This window comes from Mauremys reevesii, linkage group 25 (assembly GCF_016161935.1).
Source record: "Mauremys reevesii isolate NIE-2019 linkage group 25, ASM1616193v1, whole genome shotgun sequence".
NCBI classification, from domain to species: Eukaryota; Metazoa; Chordata; order Testudines; family Geoemydidae; genus Mauremys; species Mauremys reevesii.
This window is the reverse complement of record NC_052647.1, coordinates 1841313-1862279: the sequence shown is the minus strand read 5'-3', so window position 1 is coordinate 1862279 and position 20967 is coordinate 1841313. Positions and strand designations below refer to the sequence as shown.

General features: G+C 56.9%; 1 protein-coding gene across 3 annotated transcripts in view; it reads left to right on the top strand.

Moving 5' to 3' along the window:
• The window catches only part of NCKAP1L (NCK associated protein 1 like), an 80290-nt gene that overhangs the window by 51642 nt on the left and 7681 nt on the right, over window positions 1-20967 (top strand). For all 3 annotated transcript variants that reach the window (XM_039514438.1, XM_039514437.1, XM_039514435.1), the window contains 3 exons: window positions 11531-11624; window positions 12789-12905; window positions 14151-14260. In XM_039514438.1, coding sequence (XP_039370372.1) covers window positions 11531-11624; window positions 12789-12905; window positions 14151-14260 — 321 coding nt within the window. The remainder of the gene's footprint in view (window positions 1-11530; window positions 11625-12788; window positions 12906-14150; window positions 14261-20967) is intronic.

Below are 20967 nucleotides of genomic sequence, written 5' to 3'. Positions count from 1 at the left end.
AATTCAGGGCCCTGTCCTTGAGGAGCCTGGACCCCCCCCCGCCCCCCGCTTCTCCCCAGCGGGCGCAGCCCATCCAGCCCCCATCAGTCTCCTCCTCCCTGAGGATTAGGGTTTGCTCATAGCCAGCAGGGGGGCTGAGATCCCAGTCAGGAGGCCAGATAGTGGGCACAGGCCACCACCATGGACACTAGAAGCTGGACTGAGACCCTGGGACCCAGCCCCCCAACAGTAAGGGCTGTGGGATCACTGGCAGTCACTCATGTCCCACCAGCTCTGGATCCTACCACTGCTGCACCGCTCCATCCCATCCCACTTCCAGCCCTGCTCCCCACACTGCCCTGGATTTACCTGCCACACTCTGGTACCAGCTCCTGGCAGGTCTCTCAGGTCCATGATGCAGATGGAGAAAGAGCCCATGTGGCTGCCTCTGACAGAGATGGAGGTGGGGGAGGAACCTCCAAGGGCTGGACCTAGGGCCAGATCACGCTAGGCTCTCCCCTTCTTACTGGGAAGGGGATCTGTGGGTCACACTGGGCCGTGGGCAAATCTGGGGCAGCCTAGTGCCCAGTTGCATTGCTGCACGGAGGGACGGAATGCAGCTCACTCGGCCAGTGTCAGCAAAGCGCCATTTCCCTAGTGTAACCGGGCCCCTGTGTCTGGGACAGGTGCTGGCTGGTGAGCTGCACTGATTGGGCCAAGCCTTTCCTCTCTCGGTGCCATTCACAGCCCTCTCCAGTGTTGCTGGCATGTCCTACCCGGTGACAGCCTGTCAGCTCAGCAACTGCCATGAAGGTGACAGCAGGTTTCCGGATGCCTTAGAGCCGAGCCGGTTACCAGAGGGAGGCTTGCACAGAAGAGCGATGCAGCTGGCACCGGCATTACCTTGGCTGTCACCTCTGGGGGGCATTTCCGCTCTGCCCCCTCTCTTTGGATCCAGTCCCAGCCTCCTCGCTAGGCAGGTGGAGTCCCACTTCCACTTATTGCCCTGCCATTCGCGCTGCTTCCCCCAGACAGCTGGGATCCAGAGGCTCGAAGCCCTGGTGGACTGGAGACAACTGACGGCTCCCGCTCCGGCACACTCCCATACGTCACGGGGGCTTGGAGAGGTTCCGTCAGCCAGCGACTGTGATAGCTGTGGTGGGTCATGAATGGCCTAGTGCTGGGAGCCAGAGCTGGGTAGCGTCATGCCCTGCAGAGCAGACGTGAGTCCCACTAGGTATCTCAGTCTGAGGGCAGCTGCCCCTCTGACTGAGCTGTCATAGTGGGTCGGGGGCTGCACCCTTGGGGAGTTAGCCTGGCTGGGCTAAGTACCTTGGGCTGGGTAGGGGTGTCACCTCTCCTGGATCTGGGCAGGATCGGCATCTCCTCCTACCCTGGGGGGCATGTCAATTGCTCCTCTCAACCATTATCATGCTTATTGCAAATAAAGGGCAGCTGTCCTCCAGGTAAAGATTCCCAGAGTTCCCAGCAGGTGAGACTCACCAGCCCTCCATGGCCCTAGATCCCTGTGTTCTTGGTGAGGCCTCTGGGATAGGCTGGAGCCTGTCTCCTTCCCACAGCGAGGACAGAGCACATGGGGGATCAGTGGGATCTTTTAAGGACTAGAATCCTCTCCCAGCCACATGTGGCCAGAGGGCTGCACTCTGCCTTTGCCGGGGTCACCTTTAATGCCCAACATTAGTTCTAATCAGGGAGGCCACCTGTCCTGTTTTTAAGGGATGTCTCTTGTTTGGTGTGTCATGTCCCATTACCGTGGTCTAATTAATGTTGCTAAGAAGTGTTTGACCAGATGCAGAATGTTCCAAAGGACTGGTCCTGCGCTGGGGCACCGAGCTGGGATCTCGGGTAATGAACACAGAGCCCTAACATTAGCTCTGCCCATTTAGTTTCCATCCACGTGACCTTTGTGACCTTGAGATGTAGATGGTCACTAGTCCTACTCATTGTTAGTGGCGGCATGGGCTCTCGCTCCCCACGTGCTGCTTTTCCTGTAGGGTGTAATAGACAATGATCCACCATGTAGGATTTGAGAGAAATGGAGCTGAAATCCTTGAGACAGAACCTTGTTATCTAGGAAATCCTACAGGCTCTGAAGAGCCCTTTCAATGAGCACACATGAAATCCCAATAGACCTGACCACGGTCTCCGGGGCCCTTCCACAGGCGCTCACAGCCCATAGAACCGGACCGTGTTCCCGGGGCCCTTCCATAGGGGCTCATAGCCTGTAGAACCCGACTGCGGTCTCCGGGGCTCTTCCACAGGCGCTCACAGCCCATAGAACCTGACCCCAGTCTCCAGGGCCCTTCCATAGGAGCTCATAGCCCGTAGAACCTGACCACGGTCTCCGGGGCTCTTCCATACGAGCTCACAGCCCATAGAACCCGACTGTGTTCCCCAGGGCTCTTCCATAGGAGCTCACAGCCCACAGAACCCGACTGCGGTCTCCGGGGCTCTTCCACAGGCGCTCACAGCCAGCACTTAGCTGTTCAGATTCCAGGCACCCTCTCCTTTTTCCTGGATGCTCAACTGCGCTTTCCTCTTTGTTAGTTTCTGTTTTTAACCTGTCAAGCGATTTGTCTGGGGATTGTGTTGCAGTGAAATGACCATTTCCTAGGGGATGGGGGAGGGTAGCTGTGTGGTTAAGGCTTTGGACTAAGATTTGAGAGATCTGGGGCTAATTCCCAGTTTAGCCATAGATTCTGTGTATGTGACCTTATGCAAGACACTTAATTCATCCTGTGCCTCTGTGTGGAACGGGGCTAGGAGTTCCCGCCTCACGGGGGGTGGGAGGAGAGGCTATTAAGCGGGTGCTCGGTACGAGGATGATGAGCTGGATAGTTGCCTAGGTAGAGCTGATGTTGGGATGTTCTGGTGTCCATTGCGCTGGTGCTGCAGGTAACTCACGTGTTGCATGGACAGAACTAGCTTCAGGCATCTCCCTGCCAGCTGTTGTCTCACACAAGGTGAGAAGGCTCATGCTGTCAGATAGAGCTGCCGTGGGCCAGGTTCAGATTATGCCATTCACCCTCCCCCATGTGTGACCAGCGTTTCCTGTGTCATCTCATGTCTCGCTGCAGCATTGCCAAGCTGTGACCTTCCTTCTCTGCCCACCCGGCCAGAACTCTCGCCTAATGCCGCAGCTAGCACATGCCCCTTCTGGCTGGATGCCTGCAGTTCCCCTACACTCCCCCGTCCATTAGCAATGCTGCTGCTAAAGCCATCTGCCTGGGTCATCGCCCAGGCCACGGCACCCCTCCCTTGGCCACTCCTCTTCCCTCACCCTGGCAAATCCTTCCCCCCTCCCCCCTGCACAGCTTAGCCCCGACTTCTCACTACCTGCTATCCTGTCACAAGCTCAGAGAGACCCCCTCCTTAGCCTGATTCCCTACAGTCCCCTCCACCCTCCATTCCCTGAGCAGATCCATAAAGCCAGCAGCTCATCCTGCTTTGAATCCCGCCCGGTGCCCCGCTCTGCAGTGATGCAGATAGGAAACTGAAAGCTGGTGCTTGTTAGACTGGTGGAGAGCTGCCCCTCATTGCTGCCTGGCCACAGATAGAGTGCAGAGCTGATGTGTGCAGTTACTGCTGCTAGGTCCCTCCTTAACCCACAAAGTCCTCGGGGCAGCGATTCGCATTCATCTGTGCAGCACCTGGTGCCCTGGTCTTGATTGAGCCTCTAGGTACTGTTGTAACATAAGTGATAAATAACCATTATCTCAGTGTGTCCACAACTCTCCCCTTCCTGGAGAAGATACCACCCTGCCCTCCGCCCCTGTGACCCAGGGACCTCTTGGTGCCAGCTGGCAGAGGGGGACAGAGGGACAAGGTTGCCCTGAGTTCCCCCAAAGAAAGCCACGTAAGGTGTCTGCTTCCAGCCGGTCACACACATCAATCATTACGAGACGTACGTGCAGGAAATATGTGAGGAGTTCTGGGTATACGCTGAAAATGATGTGCTCTAAGCATTACTGTTAAAAGCCGGTCAGTCATGCTTGGAGACAAACTCCTCCAGACAGGAGGTGGGAGACCCTATCGCCCTGGCCTGGTGCATTGTGTATGTCACACCAGAAGTCTCTTAGTGAAGTGAGTCAAATGCTAATGAAGAGCTCGCAGAGATTTCAGAAGCAAAGGAACAGGAAGAGGTAGACAGTGGGGGACTGGGGCCTGTTTTCAGGAGAAGATCCGAGTTCTGCGCTGGTATTTCTGGGCACGCAGAGAGACTCTGGTGACGAGAAGCTGCCAGCAGGGTCGATCTGATGAAGGGGGGTCCCAGCCATGCTGGTTGAAAAGGCCTGGAGGTAAACTTGGCTGCAGGAGACAGCCCGTCTTGTGGGTTAAGTTGAGGCTCTAGAAAGTTTTATGTGTAATCCTGTGTTTCCAGTCCTCAGACCTACTGCCATTGGAGTCTCTGATAATAAACTCGTTCTCGTTTTCACTGTGGCTGTAGCTAAGTGCGGTGTGTTAAGCGGAGTGGTGATCCTGAGTTCAGACCACTGAGCTGGTGTGCACTGTTCCTTGGGGAGCAGACTCGGAGGGTTCTGTGATTGTTCTGGATCAGGGCTGAGCCCTCCAGAGGGATGCTCAGAGGACTCAGGGCTGGTATATGCCTATCGCTGACCTGTACAGACAGAGTGAGGCCAGGGCAGGCCTGGGAGGCCGGGTTTGTGCTGTCAGAGGCTGGGGGAGTCACAGAGCTGATCCACAGCAGGCCCAGACAAGACTCTCACGCTAAGAGCAAGTGGTAGTGAAGGATCTGGGTACTGCTGGGGAGCGTCACAGTGGCATAGTTGGCCGGATCTATACTCAGTTTGCTGGTTAGCTAAGGGTCACGCTCCAGGCACTTATATACAGTTAATGTAGATACCCGGAGGCTCAAGGTAAAGAGAAGGCTGTGGTTTGTTGTTCTCGGTGTGTTTCTTTTGAGTAAGGGAATGGGGAAGCAGCAGGAAAGGCAGGGTCATGCTGGAGGCACCAGGAAGAAGTGAGAAGAGTGGCTCACTTCCAGATACAGCACAGACACACCCGCAGGGCTGGCTCCAGACCCCAGCGCGCCAAGCGCGTGCTTGGGGCAGTGTGCTGCGGGAGGGCGGCAGCCGGCGCTGGTGGACCTCCTGCAGGCATGCCTGCGGGAGGTCCACCGGAGCCGCGGGACCAGCGGACCCTCCGCAGGCACGTCTGCAGGAGGTCCACCAAAGCCGCGGGACTGGCGACTGCCAGAGCGCCCCCCACGGCGTGCTGCCCTGCTTGGGGCGGCGCAATTCCTAGAGCCGCCCCTGCACACCCGTACAGTGCACAGACTCCCAGAGCTGCTCTCCCTGGAGCCCTGGCCAGCTCCCACGGGCTGCTCTCTGCAGCTCCACACTCCCAGGCTCTCCAGCTAGGAGCTAAGGTGAGTCTTTCTGTACAGAGCAGCCTGCCTGCTCCTTTGAGTCTCTCCCTGAGCTGAGCCCTTTATATGGACCAGGCCTCTGCTGGGAGGCAGCTAATCAGTCCAGGTGGCGGCTGGGCCTTGTCTCCCCTTAAAGAGCCTGTCAGCTTGTGACAGGGCCTAAGGCTTGGCCCTCGCAGCCTGTCTCTAGGGGACGTTGTGAGGCTGCACCTTGCTCTTAGGGCTCCTTGTCCCTCACTAATCCCTGACTGTTGTACGGATATTGATCTCAAAGGCCCGAAGAGTGAAAGGGGTTTTAAACCCCGTCGCTGTCCAGCATTAAACAGCACGAGCTGGCTTCAGCGGGCGTTGGCATACCCAGGAGCATGCATTCACATTGGAACCTTATTAAACACATGAAAGAACAAGAAATCAAAGCCAGCGTTTCCATTGAAACTGTGGTTGAGTGATTATGCAAAACGAATGTTGTCAGATCTGCCAGTCTCTCACCTTCTGGGGTCAAAATATCAGTCTCTTATTTTCAGAACAATCTTTCTTCAATAAAAAGGGAAAGGTTAATTTTACTTGCAGGCTGGACGTGAGGGGAACTTAGTGTGGCCTGTTCTAACAGGCAGACCCAAGGTGGAGGAGAAACGGGTTAAAAAAGATGGATGAAATGCAGCTTTTGCTGATATTTTTGGAACACTGGACTGCTGGTTAGTTACAAGTGGGTGGCTTGGCTGGCAAGTCGACCATGACACCTACTGCTTGGAGCCTGGTTAGTTACAATCTGGTCAGGACTGTCATCGGGTTGGATCCTTGCTCCTTAGGCAAGGCAAGTTTGGATGAATGCAGTAGAGTTGACTTCAGATTCAAAGAAAAGCCAAGAGAGTGAGCTAGGATAGGAGAGACACTGTGAGGCAGAAAATAACCCAAGAAGGGAAGGGAATACAATGCAGGAACTTACATGCCTTTGCGGTGCTGGTAATTAGCTATCCCCGCTTGCGGGCTGAGGGCTGGATGCCAGGATAATGGGATGACTTTCAGCACTCACAGGTAGAAACAAGCAGGGCCAGCTGGCCTTCCCCCAAGGAAGAGCCTTAGCTGAGTTGCAGAGCTGCAGGCAGGGGAGGAGCTGGGGGAAGATTATTCTTTTTTTTCAAAGTCTCTTTTTAAGAGCCCCCAAAAGGAGTACAAGTTGGTGATATGTTTTATCCTCATTATTTTGTCCACCAGCAAAATCCATTTCCGTAAGGCCAGGCTTGGCATGGCAATCTTTGCTCCCACATTTGCTTGTTCACCAAGTCCGATCCCCCCACAGTCCTTGATTTACACCGAGCACTGGTTTGTTTGTGTTCTGTTGCCATGTTCATTGTTATAAACACCTGGACCTATTTCTGTGGGTATTGTAACATCTTATGAACTCACTGAGCTTAGGGTAACTTTGTAGGTGCAGTAATTGCAGCAGCCCCCAGACAGTCAAGCACTGAGGACTGGGCAGTCAAACAGCCCCAGCGGAGCTGGTCCATTACAAAGCCACCAGCTGCTCACCCTCCAGACTGGAGGGAAGGAATGGGAACGCTGCTAGTGGCAGGAGCTGGCAAAGTGCCAAGGTAGTGCTCCGAGACCGTGCCGGGGGGAGAGTGGTGGCCACAGTGCAAGCAGTCTTTAGACCCAGCGCTGAGAGAAAGCTCCTGCCACGGGGCGCAGAGCTCCTGTGACAGTGCTGAGCAGATCCCCGGGTTGTGCCCCGTTGCCTTGGGCAACCCTGCCTACCCACAGAGAGCTCAGAGTGCTGACCAACCAGGAGCTGCCCAGAGCAGGGCTGCAGCCAGGGCAGGATCCTGTGTGCCAGTGGCCCAGGCAGGAGACCTCTCAGTGCAAAGGATGCTGTAGAAGACATTAGAAGAGAGGGGAGCTGCTTGGAAAGAGGAATACAAGAGCCACGGTTACAAGAGCCATGCATGGGCGTCAACATCAGAACGAGGTGGCACTGGACAAAACTGAAACACATTTAAACTGAGCCAGGCAATAGTCTTATATGTACTGCACATTTAGCCTGTGGAACTCCCTGCCACAGGGTGTCAATGAGCCCAAGAATTCAGCAGGGTTCCAGCAAGGAGCACGTATTTGTATGGATAGTGAGAACATGTCCCACTGCACAGAGTGGCCATGTAGGTGTGCAAGGGCTATCAGCCTCCCTGCATAAAACAACCAACAACAGGGTCTTAAAGGCATTGCCCTTATGACAGGGGTGGGCAAACTACAGCCTGTGGGCCAGATCCAGCCCGCCAGCCGTTTTAATCCGGCCCTCGAGCTCCCGCTGGGGAGTGGGGTCTGGGGCTTGCCTTGCTCTGGTGCTCCAGCCGTGGAGCAGGGTCGGGGGCCGCTCCACATGGCTCCCGGAAGCAGCGGCATGGCCCCGCTCCAGCTCCTACATGTAGGGGCAACCATGGGGCTCCGCTCTGCATGTTGCCTCCACCCCAAGTGCCGCCCCCACAGCTCCCATTGGCTGGGAACTGCAGCCAATGGGAGCTGCAGGGGTGGTGCCTGCAGATGAGGGAGCATGCAGATCTGCCTGGCTGTGCTTCTGCATAAGAGCCAGAGAAGGGACTTGCCTCTGATTCTGGGAGCCACTTGAGGTAAGCACCGCCCGGAGCCTGCACCCCTGAGCCTCTCCCCAAGCCCCAAACCCCTGCCCCAGCCCTGATCCCCCTCCTGCCCTCAGAACTCTTCAATTCCAGCCTGGAGCATCCTCCTGAACCCTAAACCCCTCATCCCCAGCCCCACGCCAGAGCCTCCACCCCCAGCTGCAGCCTGCACCCTGTCCCGCACACAACCCCCCTGCCCCAGCCCTGATCCCCCTCCTGCCCTCTGAAGCCCTCTGTTCCCAGCCTGGAACACCCTCCTATATCCCAAACTCCTGATCCCTAGCCCCACCCCAGAGCCCGCACCCCCAGCCGGAGCCCCGACCCACCACAGCCCCTCGACTCCCGCCCCAGCCTGGAGCCCCCTCCCGCACCCTGAACTCTTCATTTCTGGCCCCATCCCAGAGCCTGCACCCCCAACCACAGCCCTCACCCCCTCCCACACCCCCACCTCAATTTTGTGAGCATTCATGGCCCGCCATACAATTTCTATTCCCAGATGTGGCCTTTGGGCCAAAAAGTTTGCCCATCCGTGCCCTATGAGCAGGTTATGCCCTGATCTCCCCCAGGGGTTCCCCGTACTTTCTCCTGAAGCAGCTGGTGCCCCTGCTGGAGGCCCAGGTCTGATCCGCTCTGGCAGTCCCTATAGGGAGCTATATCCTGGTGCTCTCTCCAGACCCGGGGACAGCCCCTGAGCTCCTAACGTCACTGTCTGTCCAGCCCCAAATCCTCTCTCTAGAGTCACAGAGCTTGGTGGCCGTTGGAGCAGCCAGCCTGGCTCCCCGCTTGGGGCTGTGGATTCGATCACTCTGCTCCCCAAGCACAATCCCAAGAGCTTGGAGCTGCCCATGGGGGGCGTTCAGGGCACTGTTGGGTCAGAGTGCCAGGGAGGGCGGCGCCATCCAGCGGCAAACACAATATGGGCTTAAGATGCTCAGTGCTAAGGCTCTTATCCCCCAGCCTCAGCCCTTGCCCTCCTGGGGAATAAAGGGGTCTCTGTGGGGCTCGGGGGCCAGCTAATTGTGACACTTGGGGGTTACCTGAGGTGTCCGAGGGGAATCACTAACCTGCTCAGCGGAGAAAGCCCTGTCTGCGCCCACGAGCAGAAATGGTCCCCAGCCACCAGCTGCTGGCAACACCTTGCTCTTTCCCTCCACGGCTGGCAGCTGACACCCCACCTTGTTACACTTGGGTGCCCAGTCGCTTGTCCTCCAGACACCCGCAGCGCACACTGGGCCGCTGTCTCCGTGGAAACAGGGCCCAGGGCGCAGGTCTCACCTCAGTTCAATACTCTGGGTAGCACAAGGCACTTAGACGGGGGTCTAGTAAAAGCAAATGGAAGTGTATTTAACAGCTTGAGACAGATTCAGCTAAAAGCAAGTCCAAGGATTTGGAAACAAGGTTACAGCTAAAAGAAACCATGGAATGCAATCCACAGCCAGTGTGTCTTAACGAGCGACGTCCTAATACGGTCTCTCTCTCCCTTGCGGCGCTCGTCCAGTCCAGAGAGCTGGGTTCCACCTTACCCGCCCGCTGGCAGTTTCTCCTGGGCAGTGGATAACACCTTGTGCCATTTTGGCTGCTCTCGTACACTTCCAGGCTCTTCCGATTGTCTCTCTGCCCAGAACATTCTCCTGGGTTGGTTGGGTTTTGTAAATGCTGATGTCTTCACCTCGCAGAGCCACTGAGCCAAGGGCTGTCTGCATGGCTGTCCAGTGCTCTCAGCGTGGATGGTGTTAGCCCCGTGACACCCCCTCACCTCAGGTGGCAGGTTTCACTGCAGCAGTTTTGCAACCTAAGAGTCAACATTTTGCATCTCTCGCAAACTGTTTCCTGTACAAACATCTGGCCATAGCCACGGCCCTCTGCTGGTTCCTAGCTTTTGGCAGAGACCACACACAACCCCCCTTGGGGAGATATTGAGCAGATGGTTGGACATCGGGGTGACATACCTGCCTGGATCGGTCTGTGTCACACTGATGCTGTGACGAGGATGGGACTTCTCTGCCGCGGGACTTGATGGAGGTGGGGGAACGACCTGCTCGCTGATGCACCCCTCCTCCACAGTGGCACTCACCTGTGATGAGATGCGCCTTCCTGTGGAGATCCCAGGGCTGTTTCACAGCAGCTTCTTCCAATGGCAGAGTCTGTGTAAATGCAACACAGACTAGCTAGGCACGGCACAGTCAGACCAGGTGCAGGCTCCTGGCCAGGCACAGGGCACGGCACAGTCAGACCAGGCACGGGTTCCCGGCTGGACACAGGGCACAGCGTTGTCAGGCCGGGCGCAGGCTCCAGGCTGGACACAGGGCATGGCACGGTCAGACCAGGCGCAGGTTCCCGGCTGGACACAGGGCACGGCGCGGTCAGACCAGGCGCAGGTTCCCGGCTGGACACAGGGCACGGCGCGGTCAGGCCGGGTGCAGGCTCCAGGCTGGACACAGGGCATGGCACAGTCAGACCAGGGACGGGTTCCCGGCTGGACACAGGGCATGGCACAGTCAGGCCGGGCACAAGCTCCAGGCTGGACACAGGGCACAGCGCGGTCAGACCAGGCACGGGTTCCCAGCTGGACACAGGGCACGGCGCGGTCAGGCCGGGTGCAGGCTCCAGGCTGGACACAGGGCACAGCGCGATCAGGCCGGGTGCAGGCTCCAGGCTGGACACAGGGCACGGCACGATCAGGCCGGGGCAGGCGCCTGTCTCAAGTACCTTAGCTTTAATCCACTCCTCGGGGTCTCTGCACGGCCGCGGCGAAGCGTAATTCCCAGCTCAGGGATATCTACATGCGCTAGCTTTCCATGAGCTAGGGCACTAAAATTAGCAGTGTGGTGGCACAGGCGGGGCGATGGGGGAGCTACACTCCTGTTTGAAACCCTACGTCCATACTTGAGGGGCAGCCCTTTGTGACTCAGCCGTCCAGCCAGCTGCACTGGTGTAAATCATGTCTAAACTAGGGGCTTGTAGCAGGGGCTAATATCAAGCCACTTCTGCCACAGTTTGGGTCCAGTAATTCCCCGCTGTGCTGCGGGACACCCCAGAGAGCAGTGCTCTCAGCAGCTGGTCCCAGCTTGCTGCTCCTGTCCACTGTGCTCTGCATGTTTCCAGGGAGCACGTCCCGACTGCTGCCCCACAGCCTCCTGCAACAGGGTTTCTGATCCCCACCAGGCTCCATTTGCTGCACCTTCTGGTGCCTCACACATTCCAGTGTCCACATCCCAGTGGGCTCTGGGCCCCCAGCTCCTCTGCATGGAAGGGAGATGCTCCCAGGGGAACAACAGGTCTGTCTGTGGCCCCTGCTGGCCTGTTGCAGGAGGCTGTGCCAATATGTGGCAGAAGAGGCTTGTTTCTCCCTGGCTGATAGCTGCCCGCGGCCTGCTGACCAGGCACTCACAGCAGCTGCCACGTTTTCCCCATAAACATGCAGCTGGTTCATTACATGGAGTGGAAGCGAGGGAGCCTGGGAGCTCTCCAGCCTTGCTGACACCCTCCCTTCTCCTGGCCTTTCCCCCAGGTCACCTTGAGCATCTTTGAGCTGGCCACGGCTGCCGGGATCCCATGTGACATTGACCCAGCCCTGGTGACTGCACTTTCCAACCTGAAGACAGGTAAGAGCCAGGCTGGGAGCTGCCAGGCCAGGTCACAGCAGGGTCCCTCTAGCCCAGTCTCCCAGCGCTGACACCGCCCTGGGTTCTGGCTGCACTCGCACATTCAGTCGTGTTTTAACATGTGATTGTGAATCGTGACGTACACTTCTGTCCCAGCTCACACACACATGCACTAGAGACGTTTGTGTCTGGAGCAATACTCAGCTTCCACAAGGGAGGGGCTCTGGAGGGGGTAGGCCCTGTCTACACTAGAAAGTGGTAGCGTTTTAACTCTCCCAGTCTAGTCAAAGCAGTACATCCCCACCCAGCATGAATGCAGTTACTCCAGTTTAAAGGGGCTTTATGCCAGTGCAGCGATTCCCCCCTAGGGCTGGTGCCAGTGTGACTATATCGGTACAATATCACCCCCCACACCTGACAGACCCCAAACAGGACACTTCCCAGTGAGGAGCAGGGCTTAGTTAGCCAAGTGCTTTGACGAGACAAGTGTTAAGGTGACCTTGAGCAAGTCACTGCCCTGCCCTGTGCCTCAGTTTCCCCTCTGTAAAATGGGAATGATGAGAGTGACCTTTGGGTTCTCTTCATTAAGGGCTTGTTATTAGCGGAAGCCCATAGTAAGGGGGAATTGCCTTACCCTGAAGCATCTGGCACCGGAGGCAGAACCTGTCGGTAGCTCTGCAGTAGCTGCCTCCATGCAGTGAGTGAAGCCAATAAAGATTTGGGCAGGGATGACACATACCCCTTAATAACACACGTAGCATTGTCACAGGGGCCGCAGCTGATCCAGGGATGTTCCAGGGACACAGCCAGGATCCCCGTGGCTCTGGTCCCCCGGCTGTCTGCACGTCACCCACCAGCCTGGGACACCCAAGGGAGCTCTCCCTTCCCCCACCACTTTGATAGTTTTTTTCCATGGTGCACATGCAGCTTCAAGCGAATCTGAGCAGTGTCAGTTCTGTTCAGCAAAACTCAAAGCTCCGGAGCAGCAGGGACCTGGCTCCATCTATCAGATAATTTACTGGCCTGTCACAGCCGCTGGGTGATTTTCTATATATATATTTGTGAGTCTGTCGAGTAGCCAAGCCGGAGAGAAGAATGGGGAGCGTAAACCGAGCTTATTACTGAAATCTCTGGTTGTGCATCTTCTCCCTCTCTGCCTGATAGACAGTTCGTCCCCTGAGGAGGAGTACAAGTCAGCCTGTCTGCTGCTGGTCTTCGTGGCTGTATCTCTGCCGCTCCTCGCCTCCGACCCCTTCTCCGTGTACAGCGTCGAGATGGACGGTAAGAGGCCGGAACGGGCTGTTTTCCAAACACCGGAATCTGTTCACCTGCCGCACAAGCCGATAAATGGCCCAGTGGCACCGTCTGAGCTTTTGTTGTCACTGCTCCATGACTAGATCCCCATCCTGCCCTGCAGGGGGCGTCCCTGGCCACCACACTGCTGTCCTGGGTGAATGGCCCCGGGGCTGCTCAGGCTGCAGGGCAGTTTGTGGAAGTTCTTGTTACAAAACACACACTCCCAGGAAACGGGCCCTTGTTTCACGTGTTGATCCGCACTCAACCTCAACCAGCATTAGTGGAAAGGCTCGGTGGGGTCCCGGAGCTGTTGAACACAGGCCTGGCTCACATTTCAAGGGAACCTGCCCCAGCTGACATGTTTAATTATTTCTATAAGTCATTTGTCAAGAAAAGTACAGAAACCAACAAAGGAAAAGGCCCAAGTCTCCCTGCTGGGACAGGGCTGCTTGCGCAGGTCGTATCAGTGACAAGCAGGGGAGTTCGCAGCATTAGGCCCTGATCCTGCCCCAGGAACACAGGACTGGAAGGACCCTCGCGTCCCAACCCCTGCGATTGCCAGCAGCCCCGTCAGAGCATCCCCTTCCTAAACATCTCAAGCTCCATCTTCCAACCTGAACCTCCTTCCTCTGATGGTTAGAAACCCGCTTCTCATTTCCAGCCTCCGTTTATCCCTGGCCAGTTTATCCCCGACCCCAGGGGTTCCTGTGCCAGCCTTGTCCTTTGGTGTCAACAGCTCTTCCCCCCTCTGGCATTTCCCCCCAAAGGGTTTGCAGAGAGCGGCCCCCTCCCTCCGCCTCGCTTGATAGGCTGAGCCAGTCTCCCCTGTAAGATCAGCTCACCATCCCTGGCCATCCTAGCAGCCCTTCTCTGCGCCTCGTTCCCATCAGCGAGGGTGGCCACAGCTGCACCCGGTATTCCGGAGGTGGTCTCCCGAGTGCCATGTCAATGGCATTAATACTTCCCTAGCTCTGCTGCCAATACCTCCTCAGACCGTAAGCACTGGAGTCACCCCAGTGTCTTCAGTGAGGTTGAGATGCACATGTATAAGTGCTCCCAGGATCCGGCCCTTAGAGGCAGGGGTGGTGTCTTTGTAGCAGTGCAGCACCCGGCGCGCTGTTGATCACGCAGGGGACTGGGGGTGCTGTAAGGAGACAAGCACAGCCTCTCTGCCCAGCCGCAGTTCAGTGCGCTGTGAGTACCAAGCCCCCTGTCTCCTTCTCCCTGCAGGTTACAGCAACAATATCCACTGCCTGGCCAAAGCCATTATCCACGTGTCTGCTGCACTCTTCATCATCCACAGCAAGAACATCGAGACACACCTCAAGGAGTTCCTGCTGGTGAGAGGCTGCGGGCGGGTCTCATTCCACGCAGCGGGCTTGTGCGCCAGGTGTACTGCCCCCGAGGCATGCTGGGAGTACTGCGCCCGAGGGCATGCTGGGAGTACTGTGCCCGAGGGCATGCTGGGAGTACTGCCCCTGAGGGCATGCTGGGAGTACTGCGCCCGAGGGCATACTGGAGTACTGCACCCGAGGACATACTGGAGTACTGCCCCCGAGGCATGCTGGGAGTACTGCGCCCGAGGGCATGCTGAGAGTACTGCCCCTGAGGGCATGCTGAGAGTACTGCCCCTGAGGGCATGCTGAGAGTACTGCGCCCGAGGGCATGCTGGGAGTACTGCCCCTGAGGGCATGCTGGGAGTACTGCGCCCGAGGGCATAGTGGAGTACTGCGCCCGAGGGCATGCTGGGAGTACTGCCCCTGAGGGCATGCTGGGAGTACTGCGCCCGAGGGCATGCTGAGAGTACTGCCCCTGAGGGCATGCTGGGAGTACTGCGCCCGAGGGCATGCTGGGAGTACTGCCCCTGAGGGCATGCTGGGAGTACTGCGCCCGAGGGCATGCTGGGAGTACTGCGCCCGAGGGCATGCTGGGAGTACTGCGCCCGAGGGCATGCTGGGAGTACTGCGCCCGAGGGCATGCTGGGAGTACTGCGCCCGAGGGCATGCTGGGAGTACTGCGCCCGAGGGCATGCTGGGAGTACTGCCCCTGAGGGCATGCTGAGAGTACTGCGCCCGAGGGTGAACTGAATGGTTCTCTCCAGCCGAACTGGAGCTCGCAGGATGTGGGTTATGATGTGCTCAGTGAATTCGGAGCTGCCTCTCACTGCTAGGTGGGCCATGCCTGAAACAGTTTGTTTATCCTCCAAATGGTCCAGCCCAGGTACATGGGAATGACCAGAGATTCAGCTACTCCAATGTCCTGCCTGAAAGCAGGTAATTTCCAGCTGTTAAGGCCAGAAGGGATCATTCTGATCACCCAATCTGAGCTCCTGCCTAGCACCGGCCAGAGAGCCTCACCCACAGTGACCACAGCAAATACCGCCTGGGTCCCACAAGGTGGGTCATCATTGGCCCCCTCCTAGGCACCACCAGGTGCTTAGCAAGCGTGAAGTCACCCCACAGCAATCACAGCACAGGGATGTGAGAGGGGAAGGCTGGCGGGACCTGCCTGATTCATCTCACACAGACCTTGGATTCGGGGCTCCGAGGGGCCTCCCGCTCCCAGGTGTGTGGCATTGGAGGCAGCTGGCATTGGGGGAAGGGCGGCAGCCCCAGTAAGTGGCTGTCCCTGCGGCAGGGAGCATCCAATGGGATGTGGATGGACACAGTCACCTGTGTTCCAGTCAAGCCACCTCCCTGCTTGGTGACATGCTAGCTGGTTCCCTTCTCCCGCCTGGCACCCAGCAGCGAGCAATGGGGAACCCATCCCCGCCGTACCTGCGCATTAGGAGAATCACTGAGCACACTAGAGCCCCCTCCCTCTTGCTGCCAGTGGGAGCTGTGGAGCTCAGCTGCTCTGGAAATCTGGCCATTGCTGGTGAGAACGTGAATCTTATCAGTGAGTTCTGCTAGCTGAGATTTTAACTGAGAACAGTTCCAACCCGTCCACACGGGGTGTGCATGTGCCTGAGGGCTCCATGGGGTTTTGTCATTAACCAAAGGTGACTTGGGGTCAGGACTCCTGGGATCTACTCTGAGCGCTGAAGGGAGTGTGGGCCCAGGGTAGAGCAGCAGTCTGGGAGGCAGGACTCTGGGCTTCTATTTTGAGGAACACAGTGTGGACTATTGGTTAGAGCTGGGGGCCTGACAGTCAGGACTCCTGGGTTCTATTCCTGATCCTACTGTGGGAGTTGGGCAAGTCCCTTCTCTTGGCCCCTGTTTTTTCCCTTCTGTAAAAGGGGGGTGATCTGACCGGCTGTGGGTGTTCATTGACATGTGCAAAGTGCTTTGGGATGCTAGAGGCAGACAGGGGCTGAAGGTCAGTGAGAGCTGAGGACATCAAATCGAGCTCTCATGGCCAGCCCAGGGTGAGTCCCATCTCAGTGGCCTGCAGCCGGGGCGGGTTAGAGCTGCCAGGCACATTCAGAAGAATGACTTGGGTGGGGGGCACTGTTTGTGGGTTCCAACTCAAGGCCCCTGAAGGTGCTGAGCATCCACTGCTCGTATTGGTTTTACCTGGTGTTTTAGCTGCTCAGCGTCCCTCAAAATCAGAGCTGGGGGGGGAGGGGTTTGTGCTGGGGGGGGAGGGGAGAGTACCTTCAGCACAGATGCGGTCTGCCTACCCCTTTTGTACCCTCACTTTCACACCTGCAAAATGCCCTGCAGGCATGAGGCTGGGTCCTGGCACCCCTAACCCTTGATTGGCTTCAGAGGAGCCCGGTGGGGGCTGAGCAGTGAAGGGTACAGCTGAGTGGGACGGCTGGGTCCTGGTGTTTGATGCCAGCCCAGAGCTTGATGCTGTTATCTCTCATCAGATACATTTCTGGCGGATACGGGATAATGGGACTGCCAGTCTGTGACAGCTAGCAGCAAATATCTCCAATGGCCAGTGATGGGACACTAGCTGGGGCGGACTCTGGGTCTTGCCTACATGCTCAGGGCCTACGATCACCATATCTTGGGCCAGGAAGGAATTTCCCCTCGAGTCAGATTGGCAGAGGCCGTGGGGGGGTTTCGTCTTCCTCTGCAGCATGAGGCACGGGTCATTTGCAGGTGTAAACTAGTGTAAATGGTGGATTCTCTGTAACCTGAAGTCGTTACATCCTGATTTGAGGACATCAGTAACTCAGCCAGAGGTTAGGGGCCTATTCCAGGAGTCGAGGGGTGAGATTCTGTGGCCTGCAATGTGCAGGAGGTCAGACTAGATGATCACGATGGTCCCTTTTGGCCTTAAAGTCTACGAGTCTCCTTGTGACAGCCTGTCAATGAACCAAGGAGTTTGAAGTACGTTTGAGCCTGTGACTCTCTCAGCTCCCAAGACACAGGAGGGCCCGATCTCGCTGCAGTTAAACTCTCAATGACATCAGCACCAATCTGGCAGGTCCAGGCGGCTCAGCTTCTGCGTCACAGAGTCAGTGTTCGGTCAGAAGGGAGCCTGTGACTATGTAGTCTGAGCTGCTGCCTAGCCCAGGCCATGGCACTGCCCGGAGCTAATTGCTGGTTGAGCCGGAGTGAGGCTTATGGCCCAGCGCATGGAGCAGTCCAGTCGCTCTGGCGGGGGAAGGGACTCTTCTGGGCAGTGCAAAGTGGGTGGTGGCTTCATTTAAAATCCAAATGAGTCCAGCTGGGCTGGCTGGGCAGCCAGTTCCCCCCTGAACGGGGTAACGGCTGGCGGGAGACTCTGGCATAGGCTGGGGGGTAATGCCCCAGGGTAGGATTTGGGAAGAGCTGTAGTCTAATCCTGGCTCTGCTACTGACCTCATGTGTGACCTTGGACAAGTCACTTCACCTGCCTCTGCCCCTTTGTCTGTTTTCTTCCCTGTAAGGTCTTTGGGGAGGGGCTGTCTCCCGGTGTTTACCCTTCCAGCCCTGCCCTTTGGGTCTCTAGGCGCTGCTGTACTATCACAGAAGCTAATTAATTATGGCCCAGGGGAAAGTAGCAGGGAGCTGCTGCTGCTGAGTCTGTCAATAAACAATAATTCCTTCCCCAGGGAGTTCTTGTTTGAGCTCTTCAGAGACATTTAAATTCCTTTCGAGGAAAGAGAAACAAGCGAGAGCCTTTGGAGAGCAATACGATGGCATATTGGATAAGACTGCAATTTACTCCTATCTGCACAGCTCAATCTTGGCAGGGCTTTGCCTGCCCATCTGTTAAGCTGGGGGAATTTAGCGAGGGACAAGCCACTGCCCGGTTCCCAGTGCCTCCCGGGTCTTTTCTCTCCGAGTGGTTCAGGCTTTCCATGCTTTTGAGCCCTTGCTCCATGCAATTCTGGAGTCCCAAGGCCAGACACGAGGGAAATCAATCCTGTGCCATTCTCCCCAGCTCGCCGTGAGTGATTGATGGAGGAATTGGGGGATTGGAAAGGGCTTGTGCGTCAGACTTATTTTTGGCCTGTGGGAAAACAGCCAGCTAGGGAGTGAACCTGATTCATTGTTGATTAGAAACGTCAGAGATCACAAAACAAGCCAGTGGCGTCCTTTCTGTGGACTTTCACCTGCAGCCACAAACCCTGTCGAGAGCTCAGGGATCAGCTGCTGGTTTGCTCTGGCCTAGGATGGTAGTAACCAAAAGCTGGCATCTCCCGATAGCCCACAATGTGTAACGAGTTGTTAGTTCTCAGTTCACTTCCTACTGAAGAAGCATCACAGGGTAACAGACTTGTAAATTGTGCATTGGGCTAGCTTAGTCATTGCTGTAACATCTGGGCATCTCCCAATCTTTAATGTATTTATCCCCACACCCCCCATGGGGCCAGGGCAGGGCTAGCACTGAGACACAGAGAGACTAAGGATATGTCGACACTGTTATTAAATGCCTGCAGGCCTGGCCTGTGTCAGCTGACTCGAGTTCAGGATCTGGGGCTGTTGAACGGGGGTGTAGATATTCAGGCTCATGCTTGAGCACAGGCTCGGTGACGCACCTGGCTTGACATCGCAGTTAAACAGCCTCATAGCCCACGTCAGCTGACACAGGCCAGCTGTGGGTGTTTAACTGCAGTGTGGACGTATCTCAAGTACCAGAGTCATGCAGGAAGTCTGGCAGAACAGGGAACTGAAACTGCATTTCCCCTAGTGTTTCCCCAGTCCACCTAGAGGGTAACAGACTACTACTGTTGCCAGCTAATAATACCTGAGTCTCAGTCTTTCCCAGCTCTCTGCAGTGCCTTACAAAGGAGGGCAGTAGCACAGTCCCATTTTACAGGTGGGAATCCAAGGCAGAGAGTTTTTCCCAAGGTCACCCCGTAGGGTGACCATATTTCCCTATGCTGGATATGGGACACCTGGTAAAATTACTCGTATTCAAGCGAGTTCAGCTGCAATCAATCAGAACTATGCAGCACAACGTTCAAATTAACATCAAGTTGACTGAGCCCCTGTTAAAAAGAAATGCTGCGGAGTTGGATTCTTTTTATTTACCTTCTTATCTTTCAGGCTTTAGGGTTCACACACACACACACACACACCCACACACACACACACCCACCCACACACACACACCCCTCTCTCGCATAGTGAGGGCGTCTTCCCAAGGCAAGACTTGGGGTAGGGGGATGCAGGGTCACATGCCCCTCCCCCCCCAGATTTCTGCCAGGGTTCACAGCAGAATGTGGCCAGCAGAAGCCTTTCGGCCCTGCGAGAGGGAAGAGATGGGAGCTGCTTCCAGACACGGGGTGTGTGTGTGTGTGCGCGTGCTTAGCTGAGGGGCAGAGAGGCTTCCCCGTGCCAGCCCTGTGTGGGGCTGTGGCACATGCAGAGCTCGGCTTCTCCTGGTCGGCGCCCTGGGCCGGAGATCTTGGGCTTTCCCAGGGTGCCAGCCCGGCCAGAGGCAGTGTGGGAAGGAAGGAGCCTGCCGGCCAGGCTGCTGGTGAGCTGTGCACTCTGACCAGGGGCTGGTTCTCTGCACAGTGCTGGAAGTGAGACGGGCCCCGTGGGGGGGGATTATGCAGGAACAGCAGGGCTGGGCGGAGGTGGAGGGGGGGTGAAGGGGCAAAGCAGGGAAAGGACAGCGAAAGGGGGAACATGTAAAGGGGCAGCAGAGGTGACATGTGACCGGCTGGCGCCTGCCCGCACTCACCAGCCACAGCAGCTCACAGTGCACAGTCAGTGCCGGCCAGAAACAAGACGGGGGACAGGGCCCCGCTGGCTGACAGCCGGCGCACAGCGGGGGCTGAGCTGACAGACCAGCAGGGGGAGCAGCCAGCCCTGCGTGCTGCAGCTTTGCCCTGCCACCAGCCTTGCACACCCCACCCCCCCCATTGTTGGCCACTGGACCCCCCACTCAACGCTGGTGAGCAGGTGGCTGGCGAGCAGGGATCTGGCCAGCAGCAGGACCTGCCAATGCTGATGTGGGGAAGGGGGGGGTGGGGAGAGACAAAAATACAGGACAATTTTCCCGTTTTTAAGAAAAAGTCAGGACACCTGCAAGGGGGCTTAAATACGGGACTGTCCCTTTAAAAACAGGATGTCTGGTCACCCTATAACCCAGCAGGAAGCCAGGACTACAGGCCTAGTCTCCTGGGTCCTAGTGCAGTGCTGTATCCCCAAGCCTCTACCCTAGTCTAAGGGTCTGGTGGGCCCGAGCCACTGAGTGACTGGCATGGCTCGGGGGGCTGGTTACTCAGGCCTGCTCCTGATCTCGCTTGCACTGGTGTATCTCCATTTACTGCAATGAAGCTGCTCCTAAGTGACCTTGATGCGTGTGAGATCAGATACGTTGGCATATTCTCGTGTGGCGGGGGCCAGACCCCAGCATCAATGTGCAAATTCTACAGGAGGAATGAGAGCATGCCAGGGGCAGGCAGCGCTGGGCTCTCAGCTGCGGGAGGCTTGTTTGCCAGTGCAGCTGAAAGCAAACCATCTGTCCTCTGCATGCCTGTTCGCTGCCTGCTGCTGCACACCGCGCCCTGCTGCCCTCATCGGCCAGCACAGAGATCTGGAGACAGATGCAGGGCATGGGATGCGTCTGGGCATCTGCAGAGATAAATAATGCCAAGGACAGGTGCCAAGCCCGGGCTGCCCTTCACAGGGGGCATGAAGAATCACAGAGC